General features: G+C 39.1%; 1 protein-coding gene across 4 annotated transcripts in view; it reads left to right on the top strand.

The window, feature by feature from the left end:
* The first annotated feature begins 458 nt into the window (after nt 1–458).
* The window catches only part of tns2a (tensin 2a), a 48,704-nt gene continuing 21,203 nt past the window's right edge, over nt 459–27,959 (top strand). The window contains exons 1-3 of one of the 4 annotated variants that reach the window (XM_055222935.1): nt 459–952; nt 19,416–19,521; nt 19,922–19,959. In XM_055222935.1, the coding sequence (XP_055078910.1) occupies nt 824–952; nt 19,416–19,521; nt 19,922–19,959 (273 nt within the window). In that variant the 5' untranslated portion in view covers nt 459–823. Of the gene's footprint in view, nt 953–7,936; nt 8,050–13,446; nt 13,593–19,415; nt 19,522–19,921; nt 19,960–27,959 lie in introns of those variants that run through there. The other 3 variants (XM_033970331.2, XM_055222937.1, XM_055222936.1) reach the window with 3 other exon arrangements.

The raw sequence follows: 27,959 nt of genomic DNA, 5'->3' as shown, positions 1-27,959 counted from the left end.
CAAGGAATCAAACTGTGAACCTTACAAACAAAATTTTTCATCCCCAGAACAACCAATACTAACACATAATTTCTTATATGAAAAAGGGCATAATCAGGATCGACAGACTTATTCTAATCTCACAAGTATCCAGCTGTCACAATACAATATGAATGATTACAATATAAAACCCAGTCACCCTCCCTAGCTCCTCTCTTCTAGGTCACATATTATATTAGTTACAGCTGATAAATGAGCCAGTGTTTACCAGCTAACCAACTAGAGCTTTATAAAGAGGCACAGGTCTGGGGTTCTGACTCATCCTGTGCCGTCACTTGTTGTGGTAGTGTTTCATTTGTTTTGTGGACAATACAGAGCATGTGCTTAGGAGCCCGCTCTCAGGAAGCAGTGGAGGGGAGTTGGGGAGGAGAAATCCAAGAGGGGGGATAACAGAGGGGTGATTGTGTATGTTAAGAGTGAGGCAACCTAGAGCACAGAGAGGAAGGAGCAGGGTAGTAGGGACGGCAATGGACTGACTTGGAATGGGATGGAGAAAGTTAGGATCAAGTTTGTAGAAAGTGTTTTGCAAGTGAGAAAGAAGTTAAAGGGAATGTTGGAAGTGCAAGTTGTTATGGAGTTTTAAAGTTAAGTAAAGGGGGGCAGGGCAGCAGCGTGTATCCTTCCCTTCGAATCGAGGCTGAACCCAAGCCAGGAAAAGGGGCAGGGCTCCTTTGGGGCTTCCAGCTGACAAAAACAGCAGTCCGGAGAGGAGCTGGAGAACACAGGCAGCATAGAGCGTGTAGCCAGGCCAGAGGAGCACGCAGAGGGGAGGGAAGCTTCTCTGATGGGGTGCGTCCTGGGCTCCGACTGGTGCGGAGAGGAAGAGGTGCCGGTGGCCCCCGTGGTGCGCAGCTCGTCCCTGAAGAGAAGGAGCGTGGAGAGGAGTGAGAGTGGGAGGATGAGGCTGATGAAGGTGAGTGAGCGTGGGCTTAGTAACAAATATAGGCATTCTTAACATAACAGGGATTGCAAAGGTCCACTTGGTCTTTATGTTGTTGTATAGAATGGTGTTGTGCAAAAGACATCATATTTAATGTTGTCTCCTGTGTGAAGATGTCAATTATATGCCCCTGAGTAAACATGGAAGACATACCCCCATTCATACTTTATATGCAGTTATTTTAAAGAGTTAAGCGTTAAGAGTTGGTAATAATATACTTATTGGTTCAATGTTGCTTTGATACATGAAAGACTTTCTCTGTTTTAAAGGGTCAAAGGTTCCCTCAGATGTCAGATGACATGTGACATAACTGTGTGTAATTAGTCCACATACCACATTCAAGTGATCCAATAAACTGCATTTACAAATCTTAAAACTTAGCATCCTATATCAACATAGCAATAATATAACCGTTAACACATAGGTATTTTAAAGATTTTCGGGTCTGGAGGTCAAAGGTCAGGTCAGATTGAGGCCAGAGACATGACCATTACTAGAAGCACATGATGACTCAAATAAAATGTGAATAATATATGTGCAATAGAATAGTTGCTGCTTTGTAAAAGTCACTATAGGTCCAAGTTGCCAATGGAAACAGATGAGAATAGAATAGTTGCTGCTTTGTAAAAGTCACTATAGGTCCAAGTTGCCAATGGAAACAGATGAGAACAGTAGTAAAAAAAGGTAGATACAGAGACACAACATTAAACTAAACGCTAAAGCAATGATAACCTGATATATTTTTTATACAACCTATAGTCTATGCCTATGCCTATTAAAAATACACAGAAGTTTCTCCATTAAATTCCTCATCTGCTTTGTCATATGGCTCTGATGTGATGCACTACTGATGAAAAGAATCCTTGTTGCACCCAGCTGCAATAACAGATTCTATACTAAACAAGCCTTAGGGTCATTTAGTCTCTCCTTATCAGGTTTTAATTCTTGGGTTCTTTACATTCTCAACCCACTGCCTTCTCTATGAATCAAGCGCTTTCACGTTTGTCCATTGTTGACAGCATTTAGATATTAGGTCTATTCTTAATTCTATGCCATTAGGTGATGTTGATTTTATGGACTTATTCATGCTTGGCCTTGATTTTGGTTGGCTTTTGCACAGTATCATCACAACTGAAACACAACTGTTTCTTTGTTGATCTATGAATAATGGGGTGGTTGAGTATTTAAGTTGTACTGAGGCCATGGTGTTAAAAGTGATGTAGCTCCTCACAGCTAAGCTAGCTCCACAGCACTGATACAATGAGAGTGTTGTGCCCACTGTGCTCACACTGCAGACCAATTAACATAGTGTAAACAGAGGCTGGTGGCATCAGGAGAGACATTAAGAGACCTGACCTTTGACCCCAGCCTCAGATCACCTTTCAGATACTTCAATACCTGTACTCATTCCCAAGTGCTGCTATGCACTTTCACATAATGTGCCTATATTTGGAAAACATGCAACTGAGATGTACTCATAACAGCCAAATTTACAACTTTTAGCAAGGAGTCAGTCATCTGCACACCACATATTATTGTCCACTTCCACCAAGAAATGATCATCATCATAAAAATCCTTTGCCAATGATGCATACGGTACAACTGTATTACTTATACTGTAATTATTAGTATTGCTGACAATTATGCAGTCCTAGTCCCTGATGTGATGCCTGAGCTCAGTATCACATGTTGAGCAGCGTGGGAACACAGAGCCCTCTGGTCCGCGTCATCTACCACCAACTGACCCTCTACATGGGTGTGGGAACCACTCCAATCCCACTGGTTATGCAAGATGGTCCCATCTATTTATGGTCATTTTTAGAATCGTGTTTTCACATGTTGTTTATCACATTCCAGTTGTTCATTTCACTTATAGCACAGGGATGTGAGATGCTCTTAGTCACAGTTATTGTAGAAAGCTGCCTGTTATATGACTGTGACCTCATATATCAGGAACTAATAGCACATACACACCTGACCGGGGCCAAGCACTTACTGGAAAAAAAAAAAAAAATACAACTTGGCAACTAAAATTTATATTCCACGTGCAGCGCTCAGAGCCATTACATAATTTGTTTATGTCTGTATGAGAAACATGGAGAAGGGATGTTAGAGTGCAGTTTGAGCTGTTAGCTCTGTATATATATGTGTGCGTCTGTGTGTGTATATAACATAACTTTGAGGTTTGAGGAGTTTGAGAGTATAACTTTCAGCCAACTTAACAACTTAACTAACTTAAACTACTAGATAGGAGATGCAAAATAATGCAACTGGCAGTAATGACAAGAGTCTGATTGAACAAAAGGGGACAGGCAAATCTAATACAAGCTCATTCAGTGGCCTGTTTGTGTATCGATCAATTCGTGTTTTTAGTGCAAAAATAAATCCTTGATTTGCCTATAATGCCTTTGATGGGGATAGAAGATCAGGATTGCATGCAGAGAACAATTCCCTATTTGTAGGTTTCAACTTATTGTTTATACATGCCATTTTTTTAGCTTTCACAATTCAAAAGATCTAATATTTAGTTTAGCATTGTTAATTGCTGTAGCCGACGGTGCTAATTTACACTCTTAAACCCATAGATATATTAAATATATGCTGTAGAAACATCCTTAAATATCTTCCCAGCAGAGCATTGAATGTTGTATAAACAGTAAGCAGTACTTGTAAACTTTGATAACATTTATATGATGTGCTTGAGCTAGTGACTACTGCCTCATGTGATACTCATTGTTTTCTAACCCAAAACTGACACAAATGCCAACTGTATCATCTGACCAATGTCCACAACTTTGTCGTCGTCTATTCTGGATCAGTAAACAGACTTTTATTGAACAAAATTCCAGAAAGAGCAGTTCATCCCAGTGGAACTTTTAGATTGCACCTCATATGGTTCTTTTTAAAAAGGAAAGCGCCAAACTCTGAAGTATGAGGCTGAGTCCATGTGGGACGAATCAAGGCAGGCCAGTCTCAGATTGGAGTCATGAAACTGCCATCACTGCCATCATTAGTGTTGAGAAATATTTTTCTGATTACAGTTTGTGTGTCTAACCACCATCAATAAATGTGCTCAATGATCATTATTATTTAAACTACTAGAGTATATTTACACATTTGGCATGATGTTTATCTAAGGCTGTTTTCAAGCCCATTTTTAAAGGTGCACTATGTAACTTTTCTGGTGAAGGACACACAACAAGCTTATCTCCATGAAGATGTTATTGCTTTGCCTGGATTGTTCCAAAGTATGGCATTAAACATATCTGTCAAGCATTCATTTAATTACAGGTAGCGAGATCTGACCTGGAATTTGGCCTGGTAGCATCTCTGGCTTGTCTCCATTGAAAAAAAGTCACACTGTGGAACATTCCAGACTAAGAATTGCCAGAGACCAGATAGTGAGAAAACATCAACCAGAAAAGTTACATTGTGCACCTTTAACCAAACTGATGGAGTTCGGGACAAGTGACTGCTAGGCTCTCATGTTATTTTACCATCAGCCATAGCAAATGTAACTACAGGTTCACATGGTATGAAAATATAGTTTTTTGCACACAACCAAGTTTATATTGGCCATGACCAATCGAAACGCTCTGAACCACAGGCATTCTCTGTGAACACACACCCAGCACAGGAAACAACACTGACCGGTCAGGGTTAAAATTAGCAATCCTTTCAGAACTGAAAATAGATTTAAAAAATAAATAAGTAAAATGGTCTCAATTTCTCATTATGATTTCTACGAGTTTATTTGTCAGAGGAAATATGTTGAAGATCAGATCAGCGTGTTTGAGACATTGATAGCAGACATGACTAGTAGTTCTTGTTTTTCTGTAGTGGCGCATGAAAGCTGATCGAGGGACCAGGGAAAGACATAAACTATTTCCTCTCACAGCAAGTCTGCAATTCTCCAACAAATCCCAGTGACGCCCTTTAAAAAAAAGAACTGCTCGCTTACAAAGAATGCAGCACCATATTTTTCCCTTCAACGCAAAAATCTACTTGATGTTTATCCAAGTCACAAGAGGCCTGTCCAGGAAGTGTGTTTGGGATTTTGGATGGTACAGAGTTTATGAACAGCATTGCCTCTGTGCACTGGCAGCCTTACTCTTTCGCCCACCACTTTTCTACTCAGCCCCTACTCAAGCTACATGGCCCCCTCTCCTCACTTCCTCGCACTTCTCATTTACCTACCTCAGAGTGAGCCAATCCTTCTCATGTTGAGTTTCCTCTTCTCTGGATAAAAGCAGCACACCTGGTACCTGAACTTAGGGGGTGCAGCCTGGAGCCTACAACTACAAGGCAAGAGACAGTAACTTATGTGAAGTCAGACGTACACTGACTTAATAGAACTAAACTGATGACTGTTTGTGAAGCTTGTAATAAAGGAGTGACAAGATAACATTCACACCTTGAGTCATCACTACTATTATTACTACTATTGCTGCTGTCAGTCAATACAATATCCTTGCATATGTAGGTTTTGTACCTAGAGCCCATTGGTGCCACCCAAAAGCTGAAAGTCAGTCATTTTATTTTAATGATAACAAATCTCTCAAGTTTAGAAAGCTGGCCCTCAAAAGGCATCTTGCATTGCCCCCACAAAATTAAAAATGCCTCTTCTATCAATGGTAACTTGGCAATTTAACAATCTCGGAATGTTCCCAAGAATGACATTAAACGTATTTATCTCAATGAAGACAAGCTGACCAAGTTACAGGTGAGATCTGTGGAGAGAAAAGAGAGAAGCCCTCAGAGTAAGAATGAAAGTTTTAAGGTAGTTTTAAGCAATAAAAAATGAGTTCAATGCAATACTATGGAACATTCCAGGTAAAGCAATGACATTTCCATGGAGACAAATAGGTATAACTCTCCACCCAAAAATTGTATTTTACAACTGAAAAACTGTAAAAAAAAAAAAAAAAAAAAAAAAAAAAAAAGTCATTAACACATCAAATCTGTGCATCTGTGTTTCTTCTACATGTCACGTTGAACATCTGAACATACGTGACCCTCCCCCTGACTCCTTATTTCAGCCCCAAGCACCACTTCCTGTCTCTCATGGACCCTCACAATTTTTTTTTGTCTCACATGTGCCCCCTTTAGCCTATCCTATTACCTTTTCACCTTACCACTCCTTTTCTTCAACTTATTCCCCAAATCAGTGCTTTCTGTCTCCCGCATATCTGCCATCTGAAAAACACAGGCACGTGAGTCAACACATAATCAAACTGCCATTAGTCTAATCTACACATTTCATTACATCAGTTTTATGTTTCATGAGTCAGAAATTCCTCATTTAAAAGCACCAAAATTGGCAGCATTACCACACTTGCTGCTTGTGGAATTACTCATATAGTGAATATGTCATTGCTGAAGGTCTTAAGCACTGATTGATTCGACTATGTATATCCTTTGTTTTAGCCCTGTCTGTAACACATGGAACTAACTAAAAGATAATCTGCAGACTGTATTAGCAGACAGACAGGGATAAGTCTACTTGGAAGCTTTGAGACAAGGGAACATATCAGTCAGTAAATATATATAGAAAATATACAGAAATCACAACCATCCATGAGAACTTGGCAACTATTCAAACTTTTTGGCTGCTATGTAAAACAAAGGCCCTCGCTGCCTATTTAAATTATAATCAAGAGGTCTAGGCTGCTGTGTGGCTTGGCCTATGAAACCAAAACAATCAAGATTTGGATCTGCAGCCCCATCTGCTCCGTCAGGATAGTTTCATAGAATAGCTTTTTAAATCCCCAAAGACGCTGATTCCCGGGCTTTAACTCTGGGCTCTAAAGATTCACTACAGTGCATATATGATGTAAATGCAAAACATCTGCTGCAGGTCTAGTTTTTCACCACTAGGGACTGCTGCTGCTCTGCTCCAATGGCAGTGCAGATGTTCCCACAGTGTTCATAGGGAGGGTTTTTAACAAGCAGAGTTCCCCCAATACATGGTTCTGCTTACATGTCTTCTACTATTAGACCCCAAACGGTGATGTTGGCTTCAAGTACTTATATTTGGGTGGTAGTCATATATTTTTATGGCACCATCTTTTCAAATAGCAGCTTTATTTTCATCATAACTCAGGCATACATTGCTATACACTTACTTGGAAGAAGAAATTCATATTACTTGGTGGTCATGTCCATGTGCTGGTGAATAACTGCGAGATAATAAGCATATAATTAAATTTGTGACAATAAACAATATAATCTTACAATAGTTCAAATAGCATATATTAATTCTAACATAAAAAATCAAGACACAGGCCAAAAATATCAGTATCATACATTTTAGACCATGCAGTTATGCCCTATATGTGACTAGTGGTGTGTACTATATATATATACCTATCCATTTCAAAAGGATGAAAAATTTGGACCATTCCCAAAGCCATTACCAATTCAAAACTAAATATTAGCCTATATCTTTTGAAAGAGAAAAAGTTATTTAAAGTTGCATATAACAGGAGGCTGAAAGTCATGATTTGGGATTATATTAACAGCAATAAAATGGAAAAGTACATGATGTAATGTGATGTTAAACTTGATAATTCATTCAATCATCATCAGGGCTAGTCTACTTGTGGTCTGGGAAAATCTCCAGGCAATGCAGCTTTGGAATACACTGCCCAGCACGCTCAAGAGATCTTTAATGACTATGCTTATCTTACTATATCACATCATATATCCACCACCAATTCTGTGAGATATCCACGACCACAAAACCGGCTCGACGTTAATATGTTAAGGTTTTAGTGAGACCACTTCAATAAGACCAAATCCTACTTAGAATAACATTAAAACCGACCCAATCAGAGGTGAGTATGGCTACGCTCCCCTCTCAAAGGTGACCAATCAGAGCACTGTACTTCGAGTAACACTATTCCCCATGCTTTCGGCTGCGTGGAGCTCCACCCCACAGCCCCTGAGCCGAGGGTGGACCGGACTAAAGAAAACAAGTTATCTCATACGAGTCCTGGCCATGTTATTGATGTCTTTCTGAGAATGGGCAGCATTAACCCGGGGGAATGATAAGCGGGAAAATGAGTAAGGTAAGGGCAAAAACACTGGCCAGAAAGAAAAAGTTGTAGCTACTTTTTGTTACTTTTAAGCTGCTATAGAATTGCTTAGTAACTTAATAGTTTCTGTCTGAGTGGATTGAAATGGATGGATGCTGAGACTTCATGTTGCGCACTTTGCCAAATGTAGCTGTTAGCCAAAATACTCGCGTTTAGCGTTTAGCATTTAACGTATTTTCAATTTACTATTATACAGAAACTTATAAACTACCATGTTTTAGATAACCACACAACCCACTTTGTTTACTGTAAGGCGCTGCTCCTCTTAAGAGTTAATGTACTTGCTAGCTAAATGCGTAATGGGGCTTATCAACACGTGAGTCTGGGAATAAAAGTTTGACGGGACTTACTAGCTCTGTGGGAAGTTGCACGATACGTCGTAGTTGATTTCTTTGACGTAGCAGAGCGCTGTGAAAAGGGTCATATGATGCATTAAGCCTCTCCATCACCCGGTTAGAGCCCCCATAGCCCGCCCGCCGTCACTTCGGTTGACGTCGCAGAGTCACGCTGCTGAAAGAATGTTCCAGGTGGGCGCGCGCGATGCTCTGTCGTTGACGTTAGCTTTAGCATCAGGTGTTTAAATTAAAGAGCAACTACAAGGAATATGGTGTCTTGTAGCTAAAAGGATGAAAAATCTAGATAGGGAGTGGGTGTAACTTCTCATACATTACATTTTTTTTCATTTATTTATCCAGTCCATATAGTTGTGCACACTTGTAATCATCCTGGGAATGTATAGGAACTGTTGTTTTTACATTTTGGTCATATAGCCTTATCATACAATACAGTGAATATGATTTTTCAGTTTAGAGTCATTTACCAATCATCACACTATCCACTTACCACAGATGGATTTGTCCTCCACATGAATCATGATTTCTATAAAGATAAACATAGGTCTTAAAGTCTGGGTAATTTGGCCATTAATAAAAATCTTACCAACCACATATTAGGTTATTCCGCTCCACCTAGCTGTCTGACTCATGAGACCAAATATCTTATCACTGTTACACATTAAAGCATTATATTCATTGTTTACTCTATTTTGCCACTAGATTTCAGTTATTGTTTATAGTATTTTTGCATTGTACTGTGCAGTGCAGCTATATTTCACGCTCCTAGTCTGCACAGTTGGACTGTCAGTTATTACATTGTGGTTGTTACTACTTTATTCACAAAGTAGTTATTGTTGGCTCCACATCAGGCTGGCTTGTCAATGCTCGTATCCTGCTTCATAAAGTAAAATTAGAATCCATGCGTCAACAACGAGATAACATTGTCCAGTGGCCCCAACCTTTCCCTTCGTGATAAGTTTGTCCATTAAAGCAATTTCATCAGCGGCGGACATTTTTCATTGAGCCCAGATAAGCTGACTTCTTCTCACCCGAATATGACAGGCATTTGTAGTGATGGCTTTGGCATGGTGGGAAAGTGACTGCATAATACAAGCTAAGAATGGATTTCTTAGAAGAGAAATACTTAATTACCATTTAACAAGTGTTTCAGATCTCCAGTTAGAAACTGATTGGTCAATAACTCACAAATGTCTGCTGTGTTGCATAAACCAAGAAGCTCAATGAGGGACTGCGTCACATTCCTTTGTAACACATCAGGGGTCCCAAACATCTGGAACATCTGAAAGTTTAACTGTGGAAATTGGGAAGTGATTGTAATGTTTGACCTTGATCTGTGACCGCGACATATCTTCTTGAGATTCCCTGCAGGTGTTACTTTTGCAAATTTAATTATGAGTTTTATATATTGGAGTCAAACCGCCACTCCTCCATGTCCGGCTGAGGTAGCTCTAGCATCTGCTTCAGATGCCTCCGCTTGAAGCCTCCCTGGGAACACCTCGGGGTCCCCCGGGAGGAGCTGGAGAAATGACCGGGGTGCGGGAAGTCTGGGTGTCTCTGATTAGACTCCTGCCTCTGCGACCCAGCCCTGGATAAACAGAAGACGATGGATGAATTTTATATATTTGAATACGCATCTTTTCTATCACACAGGTCAACCAGATGCACAAGTCCTGTTTTTTATTTACAAATTAGATTATTACAAGGAGTGGACAATGTAAACATATACATATATTTTTGAAAGTTCCAATATTACACAAAATTGACTTAGCCATGTTAGAATGTTGTTACTTCATCAAAAAACATACAAGAAATTATGTTTTGTTTCAATCACACATGTTGGAGTAACCCTGTATTATTTGTTTGTCTACTTCTCCAAAGCTCAAAATACTCTGTTCCACCTTGGGATGTCTTGAAGCAGTAGTTTTCAAGTTAACAGCTATCTTTACCTTTGTTTAGTGGAGATTGGCAATTCCAGGGCTTAAAATTTCCAAATGATTCTAGTAAAGGTGTATGGAGTTTAAAAACACAGTAGAGCACCTTTCTGTATTACCATGTGACATCACAAGGTGGAACAGGGTGTTTTCAATTTAGTTTTTTTGTAAAGCCAAAAATCATAACAGCATTTATCTTCTAGGGTTTAGCAGGATTATTGATTTAATCAACAGAAAGTTAGAAAGTCAAACAGACATTGGTCAATAACAGACGAGCAGATTAATCAGATTAATAGAAAACAAGCAAATGGATAACCGTCCCAAAATATCTCCTGTTCTTAGACCCTCCTTCTCGACAAGGAAAAACTATTAAAAAAAAAGAAAAAACTGTAGGAAAACTCAAGAAGGACCACAGTAAAGGACAGATCCACTCCCCATGGATGAGCAGGCTGCAGATGGGTCCAGGACTAACTCACATGCATTTGCACATTAAGTTTTCTTTTTAAGAAAAGAACTCAGCCTAAATATGCAGGGTTTGTGTGTTAAACATGTATGAATGAAACAAAACACAACTCTATATATGTTTTTGATGAGGAAACAGCATTATAACATAGATCAGAAAATAACGTAATATAGGCCCTTTAATATGCCAGCCTTCTTATTTTTATCCATTTAGAATCCATAGAGCCATAGTTAGATGACTCAAAATCTCATACAAGCTCGCTTAATTATTTATATTGCCAGTAAATACATTTAAACTCAGGTTAGCCTAGGCACATGGACTTAACATTACAGTGGTACTGTTAAAGCCATAGCATTGAAACTACAATGATTCTCATGCCTTTCAGTTGTTTCAAAAGAGAACACAACAAGAGTTTCTAACTAACCATTACTTAATCAACAGCTGTATGATGTCATCCACTTAGTGAGGCCTATGCGATGGGTGTACTGACGCAAAACAGATGGGCTGTTTAACCAGTAAATATGAAAAACAGTGACAGGGCTGTGGGCGAGTGAGAGGTGCATATGTGGATGGGAGAGAGTTAAGAGCACAGCGAGGGAGCGGAAGTGCAGGACGGCGAGTGGCACTGACCTCAGTCCAGGAACAGGCGCACTGTGTTCTGTAACCTGTCCCACCCTTTGGACACATGTGAGCACAGAGCGGCCTTGGTCCACCGCTGAGGCAGGAACTCAGAGAGGAGGCTGGGGAGGTACAGACTGCTTTTATTTATGTTGAACATGTATAACATTTCCAAAGAAAAGCACATTACATTCACTGGTGGTAAAAAAAACAAAAAAAAAAAAACATACATAACTCCTGACCTTGGCCCTAGAGTGATTTGCATATTAATCTATTACAATAGTTTATCTTAAGTTAAAGCTTATAACAAGATGATAGGACAAGGCTGTGAAGAGCATCTCATCTGCTTAACATAACTCTTCAGGCAGTCATGCTATCACAACACTGAAACACATTCCTTGGTGATAATTTGCAGTAATCATGGCATCTGTGTGAGCCAATCGGAGGAGACTTTGAGGAAAACAGGAAAAATGTCAACTGTACGGCATGATAGACACATTATGTAGGTGTTGTCATGAGGGTGGTTGGTGATTAAGGATGTTTTGCAAATGTCTCAGTAGTGTCTGTAGGAAATGCAAGATATGTCTTAGTGTAAAAGATTGTTTCTTGTTTTTTAATTTTTCTTTTTTTTCCAGACTCTTTATTAGTCATCATTATTAATTTTATTACAATGAATTTATACTAATACGATGCAGCTGTTATGTTGGCCATACAAATATCTTTATCACACCTTCTGAGCATTTAGGTATCTCCAGGGACTGTAAATTCCACAGTGAGACTGATCCTTGGAACAACCTGTTTTACTATCTTTGGACTCCAGATGTGGTTAGTCTGTTATCAACCAGCACCCTGTCCAGTGGAGTGCTGAGGAAAAGATACCTTAGGGTCCAAGTGCCTTGTCTGTCCACACTAATACATTTTATTTTTATTTTCAAATGCAAAACGTCATATACACACTACTGTCAATGTAAAGAATGTGCTGCTATCAAGAGTTGGAAGGGTGTTACTTCAGCACAATGGATGTGCACTTGACTTTCTGACCGTTCCCAAATATTTGTGCGCTCCATGCACAACTCGGCCCTCATCATGTTTCAATGTACTTTTCAAAGATGCTCCTGGTCTGTTTAGAATTCCACAAATACCAAGAGCGGGATCCAAGTCACTGTATCTTCAGCAGTGGACCCTCTTCGACATTTCCCCTATAATGTGTAGAAAGTATAGACTTCACAAGTCTTCTACAGAAGTCAATATGAGCCCCTTAATGGTATTGCAACTAAAATTACTATGTGCTTATGATTTTTTATTTTTTGAACACCTTAGCTTCTGAATTCAATTTTTTGTGTATGTAAAATATTCACCTTTTGGTTTCAGACAGAGGAGTTAAATGAACCTCAAAAACAGTTGTGTAGAAACTTTGACAGGTCAAATAATCAGAATGAGTTTGGTGAAGGTCTTTGGACTTTCAAAGCACAGTGGAGCACCTCAGTTTCCTCCAAATGACATCACAAAGTAGAACCAAATGTTTTAGCTCTGAACAGGTAATTTAGCATAATGCAGAACCTTTAATACGCCAGGAGTATTTAAGGACACTTAAGGCCTCTGTCCCATTCGACCATCTGCACCAAACTGGGGTCAGCAAGTCCACTATAACTGTCCCTCTCCCACACAGAGCCCATCATTGTCCAAATATCAACTCTATTTATAGACCACATTAAGACTCGGGGTTTCCACAGCTCTACGCATATGTTACAGCACACAGACCAATCCCTCTGTTTCTGTCAATTTGTTTTTACATTTGTAAGTGTGTGCAACCCCTCCCGCGCTCAATCTAGCCTCTGTTTGGGACGGCTGGCAGGCGGGATGCTAGTAAAGGGGAGGGTCTCTGCACAGAAAGCAGCTCTTTGACTGGAACGAACCTCCGCGATGAGTTCTGCCAGCAGGGTTGAGCTGGGGCAGAAAAGGCCTTCTTGTGTGTGACAGATGTTCCAGGGAGGAGGGTTCAGCAGAAGTGGACCTACACGTGTGCAAGTGCGTGAGTGCAGAGCAGAGACACAGGTAGCTGTTTACTACGACTGACAGGAGAGTGGAGAGAGGCTGGACCAGGTTTGTTGTGGGCTGCCAGGAAAGATGGACGTGAAACAAAATGAGGTAAAGGTTTTTTTGTTGTAAGGGGAAAGTTATGATTTGGCTAATTATAAAGTGGACAGGCTGGTGCTGGTCAGTGGAACAACCTATGGAATTGTCATGTGGTCAGTGATCTGTTATGGGCACTTGTATTGGTTGTATAATAGAAAAAAGGCTATTCTTATAGGCTAAAAGAAGACAATCTAGTGAAGTGTCTTGCGTAGGGACAATGTTATGGCATATGCTGTAGGTATGATAACATTTATAAGAGATAGTGAATGCATCTCCACTATTCACATTTGCAAAAGGGTGGAGACCTCTTTATATGAAAACTTCTTGAACTTTTCCTACTCAAGTCCTACTCAATAACAGATCATGGTTTTTGTAATGGTTCCTCAGCTAGACTGTTGGATGTGTTTGTGCATAGCTCCAGAGATTGTTTACCAATAGTTCTATGCTCTGTTTTCTGATGGATGTTTTTCAAACTCCATTTATATGTAATATGGTCATTTGCTTCAGCCCTTCACACAATGTGTATCATGCTCTTTGCTTTTGTAATGATGAAATGTGTCATGTTGATTAGACAATGTGTCCTGTAATGAGATCATTAGAATTTAAGCACTAGTCATGTTTCTGTTTTGGCATACTTTATATCTTTCTACACTTTCTTCATAGCACATTCTCTTGTCGGTGGACAGAAGTTTTGCCAGAAAGATTTTTGTGTTGATCACGTTGGAGACAGTAATTACTATCCAGGGACAGGCTCAGTGCTGTCAGACTCAGACCAGCTGTTCTGTGCTCTGCTGTAAACCCAGACCTCCAAGTGGAGCTGCCTCCATAAAAGTGACATGGCATATTTGTGTGATCAAGGACCTGTCGAGGGTCACAGTAGATCGTATTCAGGGAATACTATTAATAAGAACAAATGTTCATGTTATATAACATAGTTAAAAGACTTTTTTAAATGTTCCATCCTTTTCAGTAATTGTGGTCTCTGACTCATTTTATCTGGGTCTGATGAGTTGGTATTTTAAAGCACCCACAGTGCTGCAATGCTAGTATATCTGTCTACAATCTCTGTCTGATTGGATGAAGGCAGCATCATGGCTGAGTGGATAGCCCTCAAACTTCACAGCAAGAAAGTCCTAGCTAGGTTTGACTCCTGGACTATAGGTTGTGCCTTTAAATATGGAGTTTGCAATATTGTTCTCCACAGTTTGGGGATGGCCTCCTCTGGCTTCCCACATCCACCTAAAAAATACCAAACAGACAAAATCCTCTAGCTAAGTAGTTCTGACCAAGCCATGCTCAAGATCTAGTGATGTATCCTTCTACTGACAGGTTGCACCAGTGCTACAGAAGGATGGGTCAGTGCCGAGGACAAATGGGAAGACTGGCACAATAAATTTGAATTGTGATTTGATCCCTGTCACAATCTTCTATCTTGGTAATATTTTGTGTTGTGAACTCTCAGAAAAAGCAGATGACCTCAAAGGCAATATAAAGATACCATAGTGTACATGAACTGTTATAAAATTTAAATTGTTACTTGGCTAAAGTTAGGAACGTTAAAAATTAGGAACGTTGCTATAGCATCCTGAAAATAACACCACATAACAGGAAGCTGGAATCCATGAATACCTAATCAATCAGCAATAGCTCAGAGGAGATCCTCCATTTATACACAGCCAATTGCCATACTGTACTTTCAATAGCGGCTTGTCTGTGCTATTATGTATAATCATAGACACTAAATTAGTAATGACAATGACACAGAAGGTTATGACAACCTTCTCACAGGAGATTTTAAGATTTTGAACTCCCATCCCAAGCCTTGTAACTGTCTTGGGGCTTCACTGACAATGTCCAATGTCAATCACTGTTTGTGGCTTGTTGCAACAGGAGCAGACAACAATGTAAAAACTTGCTCAATTACTTTACTATTGACCTACCGTTACAACCACATTATACTTACTCTTGTCTTACTTCTTCTCATTCTCACCTCATTCTGTTGTGTTAGTTCACCTCACCCAGAGCGCTGTACGAGTCTTGCAGTGCTGTCTGACCATGATTGGCTGTGGTCGCTTTGTATAATGCTCTTAATTGTGTCTGGACCAGGAAGAATGTGGCAGTACCTCCTTCATATGTTTATCTCTGGGCCCACATCACCACTGCGGTTAGCTCAGCAGCTTTTTTAGGTTCACACAACATGGGCTGCTCTCCTGTGACCAGTATAACCTACTCATGCATGCTGTAGAATGGATGTTACTAGGGACATTTAAGGACAGGGGCTAAAGCTGCTACTGTTTGCTGTTCTATTGTTTATTTGCAGAACCAGGGCATTTGGTGCACTCTTGGATAGAGCTGTGGGCCAAGATAATTAGGGATGTCAATTAGACGTGTCAGATTAAAAGGTATATCTGGTAGAAAATTGTGGTTCAAGTCCCATTAGTGGTAGATGGTGGGCATCTTTTTGTTCCTGTTTTGGGGTTTTGGTTACAGTACATTACAGAGACCTAGATCTCTTGTGGTCCTTCTCCTTGTTCTGTCTTGTTTTGACCTGGTCCAGTTGTTGTTTTTATAAGGTCTCTCATATATTTTTTAATGGGGTATACTATGTAAATGGACTTTTATGAGGTTTTTACACATGTTATAACGGTGTTCCCTCATCATTAACTTACTTATAATTTGATTGATTCATACATATTTGAATAATCCTGTATTATCCCGTACCCTCACCTCCTATTCTGTAATGCCTTCTGTGATTATTTTAAAAAAAAAAACTGACTCTGTTTACAATGATACTTTATTCTATGTCGGTTATAGTTGCATGTTTCAATGTGGACTTCTCTGACAGGATACATGTTTAGTACTGGTGTCTGTGGTTTGATAATGACTTTCTTTAAGCCAACTGTTTCCTCTGTGAATGAGCTGAAATGACAGGGCAAACACAACTTTATGAGGCACTACACCATGATGAGCACTTGGCTTTACTGGTGTGCGTTTCCACTACATGTTACTCCTGTACATTTTCAGGGCTCCTGTGTCCAATGAAGATTCTCCTACATTTGAATATCATGTAGAGTTTTATCATACTTTCATTTCAATTTCATGATATTAGGTTTTCAACTCAACTTTGATACTAAAGAAGAGGCTTGATCCTTAACTGGATACACTTCAAATTGAGTCCCCACTTATTTTTTCTTGGTTGTTGCAAGTACATATAAAAAAGTCGCATTGGTCATTTGAACAGATTTAGACAGTGATAAAAAATACTTCTAATACGGCTATGTGATATCTACTACGATAGTATAGTGATCTTCTGGGCAGAACTGTAGGTCCTTGCAAGTTTGGGCAGAGAGTGTGAAGCTAAAGAAGCAGCATATTAGTCCATTAGTCCTGGTTTACTATTACAACAATAAACCAGGATATGTTATATTTGGGGTCTAGTACAAGGTTAGCCCAACACACAGAAGCCAAATCAGACATTCATCAATATCAAGAACTCATAATGCACCCAGAGGAATTCAAAGTGTAAGAAAACCAGAGCCTGGATAGCCAAGTCAAACTTAATGGATTTTATTAAAAAAACATACTCACTATTGTACAGTAATGACAGTTATGTTCAATATCAAACTTCCTAACCAATGAAGATTACATCATAGTTCGACACCCACACAGTGACATCTTTGCTACCTACTTGGAGTATGTTAGGTCCCGTGGGTGGGTGCAGAGTGGTCGCCCTGCTCTTCTTGTACATGGGTGCTGTGGTTGGCAGAGGCACCAGCTGAACAAACAGTGTCCATTTTGAGTCCATGTGGAGAGTGTGCAAACAGACCAGAGCTTTGTGATGAAAAAAACGCAGAGAAAGAAAAGACATCTGCATGTATCTGTTTAATTATGTGGAGCTGTGTAAACATAAGCCTCCAGTGCACTCAGATGTGAGAGGTGATCACAGGTTTACAGGTAGATCCTAAAGAGGTTTGTGTTTGGGCTGTGGGACAGAGGTAGTGGGATATCCATTTTGTATTATTTGATAATACATCTCAAGTAAATAATAGTAAGCTGTCAAAAATAGAAACAAGAAAGAAAATAACAGCTGGCAAAATTATATAGAATGTTAGGGGTTCGATCTCCAATCTCCGGTTCTTAAAGCGCACACAGCTGCTGTCATTTATAGGTTAAAGAAAAATGGGACTCTGAATGGGAAAATGGTCTTATAGAGAATACAGTAACTAAAATTCCTTCTATTAGATCAGAAGGTGAAAGTTAGGTTTTCAGGACTCAAATTTTGCTGCCTGGCCTCTTTCTGTCACAGTCTCCCTCTTATCTTGTGGAAAGATTAGACATACCTATCTGAACAGACATTTGGATGGAGATATTTGTGATAATAGGTTTGGATCTAACTTTTAACATGTCAGTCTACAGTCTGGGATGTGTATCAGAAGAAATGACATTCTAAAAGTCTTGTTGTCAGTTGCCAGAAAAATGAAAAAGTACGAATGGAAAAGTACTTTACCTTCTACAGTAAAACAGCAGGTGCCGCTTACAGGACAATTACAATATGGTGGAACCGGGGCTGGAAAAAGGCACTTTTATGCTATGGTGGTCATGGGAGATATCTGTAAAGGAGGTGAATAATGATGGCTTTGTTTAGACAAATGTGGATGAGATTATTGTATTTGTGAAGTACAGTTTACAAGATGTGCATCTGGGTGAAATAACACTTATTGGTTATCCTCAATTGCGCATTCTATTTTAGTGTTTTCTGGAAACACATATGGTTTTGAGTCTATGCTATTGAACAAATAAGGAATGCTATAAAAACAGATACAACATATAAAGTACTAAATAGGTACATCCGGAATATCAAACGTGACATGTGTCTTTGTTCCATTTATCAACCCTGTTTCCCCCTTGCCTAACATATGCATGACAACACTAAAGTGGTGCCCCTTTTGCTCAAAGTCCGCGCTTTTCAGACTTCTCATGTTCAAAGCCCTCTGAGTCACGACAGGCTCAAGGATCTGCCAGCCTGATCCGTGTTGGGAAACAAAGAATGGGATTGGGCGGGAATTCTTCTCCCACACTAAACAACTCATGCAATTCCACACATTACAGCACTCGAGATACCACCAGCAAACCAGAACACAAGACACAGTTATAAAATTTGATGTCTCTTTTTAAGACTTTGAAACAGTGGGAATAGGGAGGGAACCACATAGTTGGGTTGCAATATATATCAATATACAATTTCCACACTCGCAATTAGTACACCACAAAGATTACAATTATAACACTTACAAAATTTCCTCTACAGACAACAAAATATCCCATTTTGTTCTGAAATGCAAGTGGTTCTTGTTTAGCAGTTTGCATTTCAGTGTTGTCTCAAATGTTAATGCTCCTTGACATGTTTAAAATGCCAACTTTGAATTTAATCCTAGTATTAAAATGTGCAATTCCAAGCCTTGTCTGAAAATTTGAAAGCAGATATTTTTCTAAAATCTTTTAGCCCTACCACACAAATTATGGCTGTAAGACAGTTACACAATTTAGTTTCACGGTAAAGTGAGCAAAGGAGCGATGTAGCCACCTGCGGATTTGCTCTGCTCTGTCAGACATAAAGGATGGACTTGACAGTTTAAGCTCGTGTCTGCTTTATGATCCCATACCACCCACGTTAAAATTGTCCCACTTTATTATGTAACAGAAGCCTTGGTTAGGCAGTGTTTTGGACCTGTCGTCTGTGTGATATATAAGTGTGGTAGGTAGGGTCTTGTTTGAAACGAGCACCACTTAGAGTCTTGTATCATGTTTCCAATTGTTATTTTTCTCTTTGTGCAGGCAGGTAAAGGAGAGCCCCACGTTTTCAAGGAGAAGAGCTTTAAGAAGAAGAGGCAATGCAATGTGTGCCGGCAGACTGTGGACAATGTGGGATCCTTCTGCAGAGGTATGTATGTCATTTGAAGAACACATATTATACAAATTTGACTTTTTGAGCTTTTAACATTGTTATGCTGTTGTCCTCTCATCAAAAACCTAAAATACCTGGAGTTGGATTTCATTTTGTTAATCCATTAATCCAAAGTTGTCTTTTCTGACCTCTCATGCAAAACTGCTCCGTTCACATATCAGTCATTCCATCACAAATATAACTACAGAGTTCTCCTATCCAGTATATTTTCCAAACGTAGACATTATTTTAAGTTAGAGACTCTGAAATACTTATCCCAAGCATGTTTCAATGGGAAGAAGGCATAATATGTGTTCTTAAAACACATTTTGACTCTATTGGCCTATTATTTAAATATATTGTCCTAACTGTTTTTGTTTTGTTTTTTTCATTTTAGTATGCAAGACAGCTACACACAGGAAATGTGAAGCGAAGGTAAGGACGTTCCTTACTTATCAAACAGTGGTAATGCAAAAGAAATCAGATTCTTTACTGTTTTCATTACTATGTTTTCCTGTCAATGGGTGAAATGAGAACAATCCCCCTCATACATCAGGTGGTTTTATCCTACATACAATAGACTATACAGGATGTGCCGGTGTTATCAAAAGTATTTTTCTTTGGAACTGCTGTCGCAAAGATTCAAATGTTCTAGATGTTCACTGTTAATTGTTAGGTCATGAGGCAAACTTTAAAAGTGAAAACAGTGAAAGTGAAAAACGTATGTGGTCTATTAATATCTGGTTTCAAGCACCAACATGCTTATTTACGCAAGCAGGGGTAACCACTGATGACAGTAGGGCAATATAATTTCTTGGAAAGATGATTAAGGTAGATAGCCCACTTAAATCTTGTATCTTATTTTTCAAGGCCACACCATCTAAATGATAAATAATTGTCTAAACAGGATTATGTTCATGTGATACTGCCGACTATCAGAGACTATAAAAGTATAGACAGAAGTAGGCTATGCCTATCCTGAATCCAGGTTAAATGGCATTTCCATAGCAACAACCAGTCAACAGCACCCACCGAATCTGGGTTAGGCACAAATACTGACCTGCTAATCCTTCTTTACAAGTCATGTCCTGGGAAACTACTTCCACTTTTAGGTTATTACTATTACTTCTAATACTAATACTTTTATGACTACTATTATTAGTTGAGTAATAGGTAAAGGAAGAAACTTGTAATTAGACCTGTCATGATAATTACTACATTGGCTTATTGTTCAATACATCATAAGTGGAACAATACTTTTTGGGGGCAATATTTATCATGAGTATTTTTCTTTGAGCAAGTGCGGAATCTTTCGGCTTTTTTATGTACTATGATAAGGTTTAATCTGTAGAGGGTTGAATAAATATCTTCTATGAATTATTACAGATACAAACTAACTAAATGTATTTATTGCAGCTCATGTCTGTTAATGATATTGTACATTTTATACTGTTTTTGGCATAATAGTATTAGTTTTAGTATTATAAATTATGGTCTATATTTTCTTCAGACAAAATGAAGTTGTAATTGTTAAAGGATGAAACTTGTATTGACTCGTATTATTATGAAACACTCCTAAAAATGATTATGCTGTTTGCACTTAATAAGAGGTGAATGAGGTGTATACGTGCGGCAGTGTGGGCTGGTGTCAGTATCCCCAGTGGAATGTGGCCTGCTGCCTCTCTATGCCCTCTGCTCTCAAAGGCGCATTGATACAGGATGGCGCGATGAATGCACAGAGAGACGGTGAGGCACAGGGCCAGCCGTGGGCACCCTGAGTCAGCAGCACCAGGTCTGAGGACAAGCCCCGGGAGGAGACATGTGGCCTGGCTAAGCTCTGCTCCAACACTGCATGCTCCAACACTGTGTGCTCCTGCTCTGAAGAAAGCCCTTCAGGGAAGTTCTGGAGAAAAAGATTCTTTGATAGTGATTTTATGCAGAATTTGTAAGCGTCTGCCTCAAACTACCCCATAGTTACTGTTGCTATTTCAGGAAAACAAACTGACAATTGATAAGTTGTGGCGTCTGACAAATTTGTGCGAAACAAACACAGGGAGAAAAACTGTGATACAAAACCTGCTGTATATTAGCTTTTCATTTTGACAATTTCTGAGCCCTAATTCAATATATTATTTAGCATTAAGGATGGGAAGACAATTGGTATTAAGTTTTGCACAGTATCATATATCGAGCATGGGCTTCTGATGGTATTGGTAGTAGGGATGTCAAAAGTATTGAAAATCAGATATTAAATTATACTAAAACTAGTATCGAAACTAGATACTCATTTGAGCAGGTACCGATACTAGAAAAGTCAATATTCACAGGACAGAAATGACCACAGAGACTAGTATACACCCATGGACCACTATGGGATCTACTTGGATGACTGGGGGATTACACAGATAAGGTAAAATAGAATTAATTATTACAATTTAATGTTGCAAATGACATTGTATTCGCTATAGAAAGTATCGGTATCAGTATTGAGAATGGATTTTATTTCTTAGTATCGAAATCGAGTTTGAAATTTTTGTAACGTGACAATACTAATTGACAGAGCTCATTTATTTCACTGGGTCTGCGCAATGTGTGGTTATTATTTATGTCCATCATACCGTAATTAGTATAAATCAAATAATAGTCTAAAATTTCGTTCAGTCATTCCTAGTAGTAAATAGACCATATCAGTGTGACCATGTCAGTGAAGGCTACTTGCGCTGCCCTGAAAATTGATCTGTGTGTGCCTAATCTCTGCACAGGAAAGTAGGGCATAACCAAGAAGCATGTGCTCTCTGGTTTTAGTTTTTTTTGTCCGTAGTATACCATCATACCAGGGCATTTTTGGACATGGTTATCATGCAATATAAATTTCATCCTCCCCATCTCAATGTGGGATATATGTGCTACCCAGCATAAGTTATAGAGAACTTTAGAGCCGCTAGGGCATCTGTACCTTTCATTACAATTAAATAAACATTCATACACACAAGTGCAAAATGCTGTTATGAGCGCAAGGTTTGTCTAAAACTAGTTTTAAATTGCTAATAGATAATCTGATAGTGTTTAAGGATTAAGACAGCAAAACAGTCAGTAGGTTAATGCTACATTTCTTAAAGGGCATATGTTGCACTATTTTTTATCTATGTTATAATTTTGCTTCCTCATCACAAACATACCTGGAGTTGTGTTTTGTTATTTCAGCTCTGGAATTGCCCATCGCTACTAAACAAAGTTAAAAGGCAGCTATTAACTTGAAAACTACCAGTACATTACATCACTAGGTGGAACAGAGCATTTTGTAATTCAGAGACATAGACAGACAAATAAACCAGGTTTGCTCAAACATATGTGAATGAAACAAAACACAACTCCAGGTATCTTATAAGGAAGTAACAGCATTATGACTTGTCTTAAAGCTCACAAGAAACCATGTTGTATAATATATAACCTTTAAGATTCTAAATGGGTTTATTATTGCAATTGCAGTCAATATTTATCATTAAAATCTGGTTTGAGGAAATCCAAGTGGATTGTGAAATAGCCTTATCAGTTACAATTTTGGCTTGAATATTCAGAGGAAATTTCAAACTGTGGTGCACTCAGCAGTTGTGGTTTTGATCCTATCTTTGTTTATGTTTCCAAATAAATTGAACTTTGCACTTGACTCTCTGTTCAGCATAACTTTGAGGCCACAAGTATCCAGTAAGTATTCAGTTATGACCAGTTCAGCTCTATTTGTGGGTACTGACGGTTTTCTGTTTGTGAATCTTGGGACACAAACAAGCGGATGTCGTACATTAAGTTTGTGATGGGAGGTTGATATTGATGGAGCTACAGGAAGCAGAGGGGAGATAAGAGATGGGTGTGGGGTCCTGGTCATCACACATTTATCAAACTATGTTCTCGAGACGATTATCCCAAAAGAATCCTGACTTTGGGATGAGAGAAGTTTGAAATACTTTTATTTGTGTTATGTGTTATGAGTTGGTTTTGCTGATGTTGGAGTCATGTTTTTACTTGTTAAAACTATCATCTGAAGGAAATGAATCTATAGCTCTCAGTCAGGGGCAAGCCTGTACAAAGCAAAAATGCATGTTTACATGTATAAAATTGAAAAATACGTTTAGTGCCATACTGTGAACTTTTCCAGGCAAAGCATCAGCAATATCCATGGAAACAAGCAGGTGGCGAATTCTCCACTAGAAAAGTTGGCACCTTAAACGTTACCTTTCACCTCCATGGCATATTTGAGGCAGCATGTTCTCTCAAATAATTGTCGTCATATGTTTTTGGCTGATTAGCTGTTATTATTTGCTCTGGAGTTCAAGGTGTCCTCTCGTTGGCACGTCGGTCACATTTGGCAGCCATTATTCCTCCCAGATCAGCTCTGAACATGCGTATTTACACATGTGTTTACCACATCTGGAGCATGTCATGTGTTAGCCATCCTGTTCCAATCTGCTTCTATTTGTGTCACCGCTAGCTTTACCGTAAATGGGTGACAAATCACGAAGCACCAGTTTCCTGTCTGCGCCAGTTCTTTGGAAAAACCCCTAGTCATACTGACGCAGTTTGGAGAAAAGAAAGTAAAGATGATTGCGGGTGTTAGAAAATTGGAAAAATAATAAACAATGGCAAAATTTAAATAACACAACCCACACGTATACCTGCAACTTGTTAACCAAAGGGGGGGTGTGTTTTATTTCTATTGGGTATTAACCTGCTAATGTATAACATAATTAAATCAAGATAATCATTTTACCTTTTATTGTTTTGAAAATGCTACATTGACCGAAAACACCTTATTAACATGTATTCACAAGTTTCACTTTCCTTTTTGATGCTCTGAGATTCTCCTTCTATTGCTCTCCATGCTAAGTCCCTCCTGCTTCAGTGCGCTGTCACAACACAATCATCGTGCATCCCAATAATGAAACTGCTGTACATCTCATCAGATTTGTGAATTTGTTTTGTACAGTTTTGTATCATGCTTTTGTATATTTATGGAGAATTGTTGGTGAGTTAAGCATTGAACAGAATCTTAAAGCTGGTGGTGGGCCTCTTTAGGTATGATGAGTGAACAGCAAACATGGTAGCATTTTTCCCTATCTTGAATGTGTCATAGTCCTAATACTAATAAAATCCTTTTGAGTTATGGAGGATGCATGCATATATATATAGAGAGAGAGACCAGACTATAACACCTCACTCAGACTGTACCCGGTCCATCTGCGACTCCTGTGTCGCACTGGACTCCGGTTTAGTTGCAGTGTGACACTCACATGAGAACCGGAGGCTCTGCTGTGCTGTCGCGGTCACCACCTTTGAAACTTCAAGCTCGAGACCACGTATTCATGCAATAACTATTTACTCATTAAGGGGAAAGGCTTGTGGTCTGTCCCGGCAAAAATAGAATGAAACGGATTTGATGCAAAGCTCCGCGGCACCTCCACTGGCACCATTGGACTGCACAGTGTGCTGTCTGAGCTCCTCTCATATTTTGTACAATACAGAATATTTGAGGCCACCAGCCCAGGATAACAATACAAAAACAGATGTAAATAAAAAAAACTGGAGATTACTTGAAATACAATCTTTGAAAATCACTAAAGTAAATGACAGTGTATTAAAAGTGGTCTTCATCACAACCTGGGAATTATAATAGTATAATGCAGTCTTTCTCAAACTGTGATACTGGGCTCCTTTATTTGTTTATTTAAGGATCCCCATTAGTCCATACATGTGCAAAGACTATTCTTTCTGGGTTCCACTCTCAAAATAAAAGCACATTGACAGTTCATTGACAGTAAAGCACACTGAGCCATCAACTTGGAGTTGGTACTTGGACAGCTCTTCAGTTGGGAAGTTTGCCACATTTAGTGTCCATTTTATCTACTTTTTGTCCTCCTTTGAATAATTTCTTGTTTATAATTACTGTAATAGAAATGACGTAGGCCAGTGGTCCCCAACCACCGGGCCGTGGACCGGTACCGGTCCGTGGATCAATTGGTACCGTAGGCCACTTTTAGATCTGGTTTAGCCCTAGATTAGACCTAGAATAGTTCTTAAATAGACATGGTTTAAATCAGGTGGTACTCAGAAAGCCAAATCTTTTCTTTGCGGTACTTAGTGTGAAAGGGCTGAGAGCCACTCGTATAAAAAAACTCTTAAATCATGAGGCAAGAAGCTATGTCCAAGTATATTGTTTGGATAAATGCCACTGGAATACCTTCTATTTTTACCTTTTATTTGTTGGTAACTGCTGATTTACTTATATAATTTTTCTAGTGTCACATTTGTTCCCTCTTCTTATCAACAAGGTCAACAAACTGCAGCAACACAAACTCCAAATACCAAGAAACATGCTCCCAGAATAGTCTAGTTTCAGCATGTTCTCCACTAATAGAACAGTTTACTTTATCTGCAATGGAAATCATCCAGTCCCCAGGGAGCAGTGGGACAGAGGGAGGAGGATTAAATACATGATTACGACGAGTGGAGTGCAGCCCATGTCGAGCGGACCTGTCTGGTGCAGTAATTAGACAGAGGAGGTATTTCCGCTGGAACCCCCTCACATGGATGGGGCTGGCATCGCTCTCATGTTTCATTTGGATGTTGATTTGTTGATGTTTGAACCTAGTAGGTTGAGAGTCTAGTGTAAAAATGTAAGGCTAGTTTGTAAGGTCTTGATAAATGAAACAACATTGCAACAGAGGTCAGTTACAATTTAGTTAAAAAGTATCATGGGTCAGTATACTTTTTTGTTTCAAGATTGAGATAGTCGTAACATTAATGCTGCACTCAAGTCACAATTCATTCCAAGACATTTTCACATTATTATTGGTTTAGAACATGTCCAGTATTTCTGCAAATCCCATCCACTGCCTGCTGCAATATCATTTTAAATTTATTTCACTGAAATCGTTTGTATTTTCACTTAAATTTGCACTTACGAAATATAACATTAAAGATGTCAAACTAAATAACATCTCCTCACTGAACGGAGCAGGCAACAAAAAGTAGCAGAGAACCTGTTTATGATCCAAACCACTGCTGAAGATAAGTCCTTCCACAGATGGTGCATGTCGGAAATATCAGAACTACTACATCCCCCATGCCCCCCTTTGTGTCCACAGGAACCCTGCTGTCAGAACCCTTATCCACTGAACAGATCCGAGGAGGTTTTGAGAGCAGGGCCAGACAGTGAGCGGTGGGCTGGTCCATGGAGAGGAGGTGGAGGGCACGTACTGATAGAGCGGAAACAGTGGAGGATACAGGAGCAGAGGAAGGCCAACATTACCCCTCCCAAAACACAACCTTTCATCAGGACAGTTTGGTTAGAGCAGGGTTTCCGAATGCACTTTTCCTCTTATCACAACTGATTAGAATAGACTTCAATAGTTTTGGTTCAGTTTTGAGTAAATGTTGGTTGTGTATTATTTAGCAGTAGATTAATTTCCCAGTACAGTTGACCCGGCCTTGACATACTTCCTCTTCAGTTCCTCTTCAGTTCCTCTTCAGTGTTTTCCTGATAGAAAAGATAAAATTGTTTGGAAGTTGTCACTCACTGTTGAGGTCTTTGTCTTAATCCATTATGTAACACATATGTTCTATTCGGTTTCAAGTGCCATGTGAATACATATAGGTGATTTGGTGACTGTATATATAAACAAAGGTAAAATTCTAGGAGAACCCTAGTATTTATTTCTGCATTTAATTTCTATTTCTACAACAAGAACAACTGGGCACCAAGACTGTAAAGTAGAATCTCTTGGTTTTATCAAATTTGGTTATTGACAAGTTAATCAAATGAGTAGTGGAGTCAATGGTGTTCGGTGAGCTAGTTATATTTAGAAAGGTTTTGCTATGATTGAAACATATAGTAGGCATACAGTGTGTTGGTTTTACTTAAGAACTTTAAGGATTTCTATTTGTGGAAATCATTGTGCCCCATGGAGCAGATGGAGAGTGAAGCTTGGGAAGATATTGCATTGGAATTAAGTAATTAGGCTAGTGTTAAATTTCTTAAGCACAATGTTGGTTTTATCAAATGAACCAACTATGAGCTGAATATACATTATAGTTTTATCTCTCACAGCTGGTGCAGAAAGACCTCTGAGGTAGCCTACAGTCATGTGCTGTGGACAGTCGAATTGCTGGTTGGGATCGGGCCAGAGCTGTCTGCAGTTTGTGTGGTCGGACATCACCCTTAATAATTGGCCGCTGGGTTAGAGGTGGTTGTATATGATAAAACAGAAACAGTCTCCACTAGACCAGACATTCACTGACAGTCATATCAAGACTCTTAAAGTTTTTAGCACAAATTATAATTGTACAAATGACGACAATTGAGTTGAGATTACTTAATTGCAGTTATTTGCAATAGTTTCTAGAGACAAATGATAGGACATGTTTACAATACGCCATAAACA

This window comes from Periophthalmus magnuspinnatus, chromosome 7 (assembly GCF_009829125.3).
Source record: "Periophthalmus magnuspinnatus isolate fPerMag1 chromosome 7, fPerMag1.2.pri, whole genome shotgun sequence".
NCBI lineage: Eukaryota > Metazoa > Chordata > Actinopteri > Gobiiformes > Gobiidae > Periophthalmus > Periophthalmus magnuspinnatus.
This window is presented reverse-complemented; position numbering and strand designations above follow the sequence as displayed.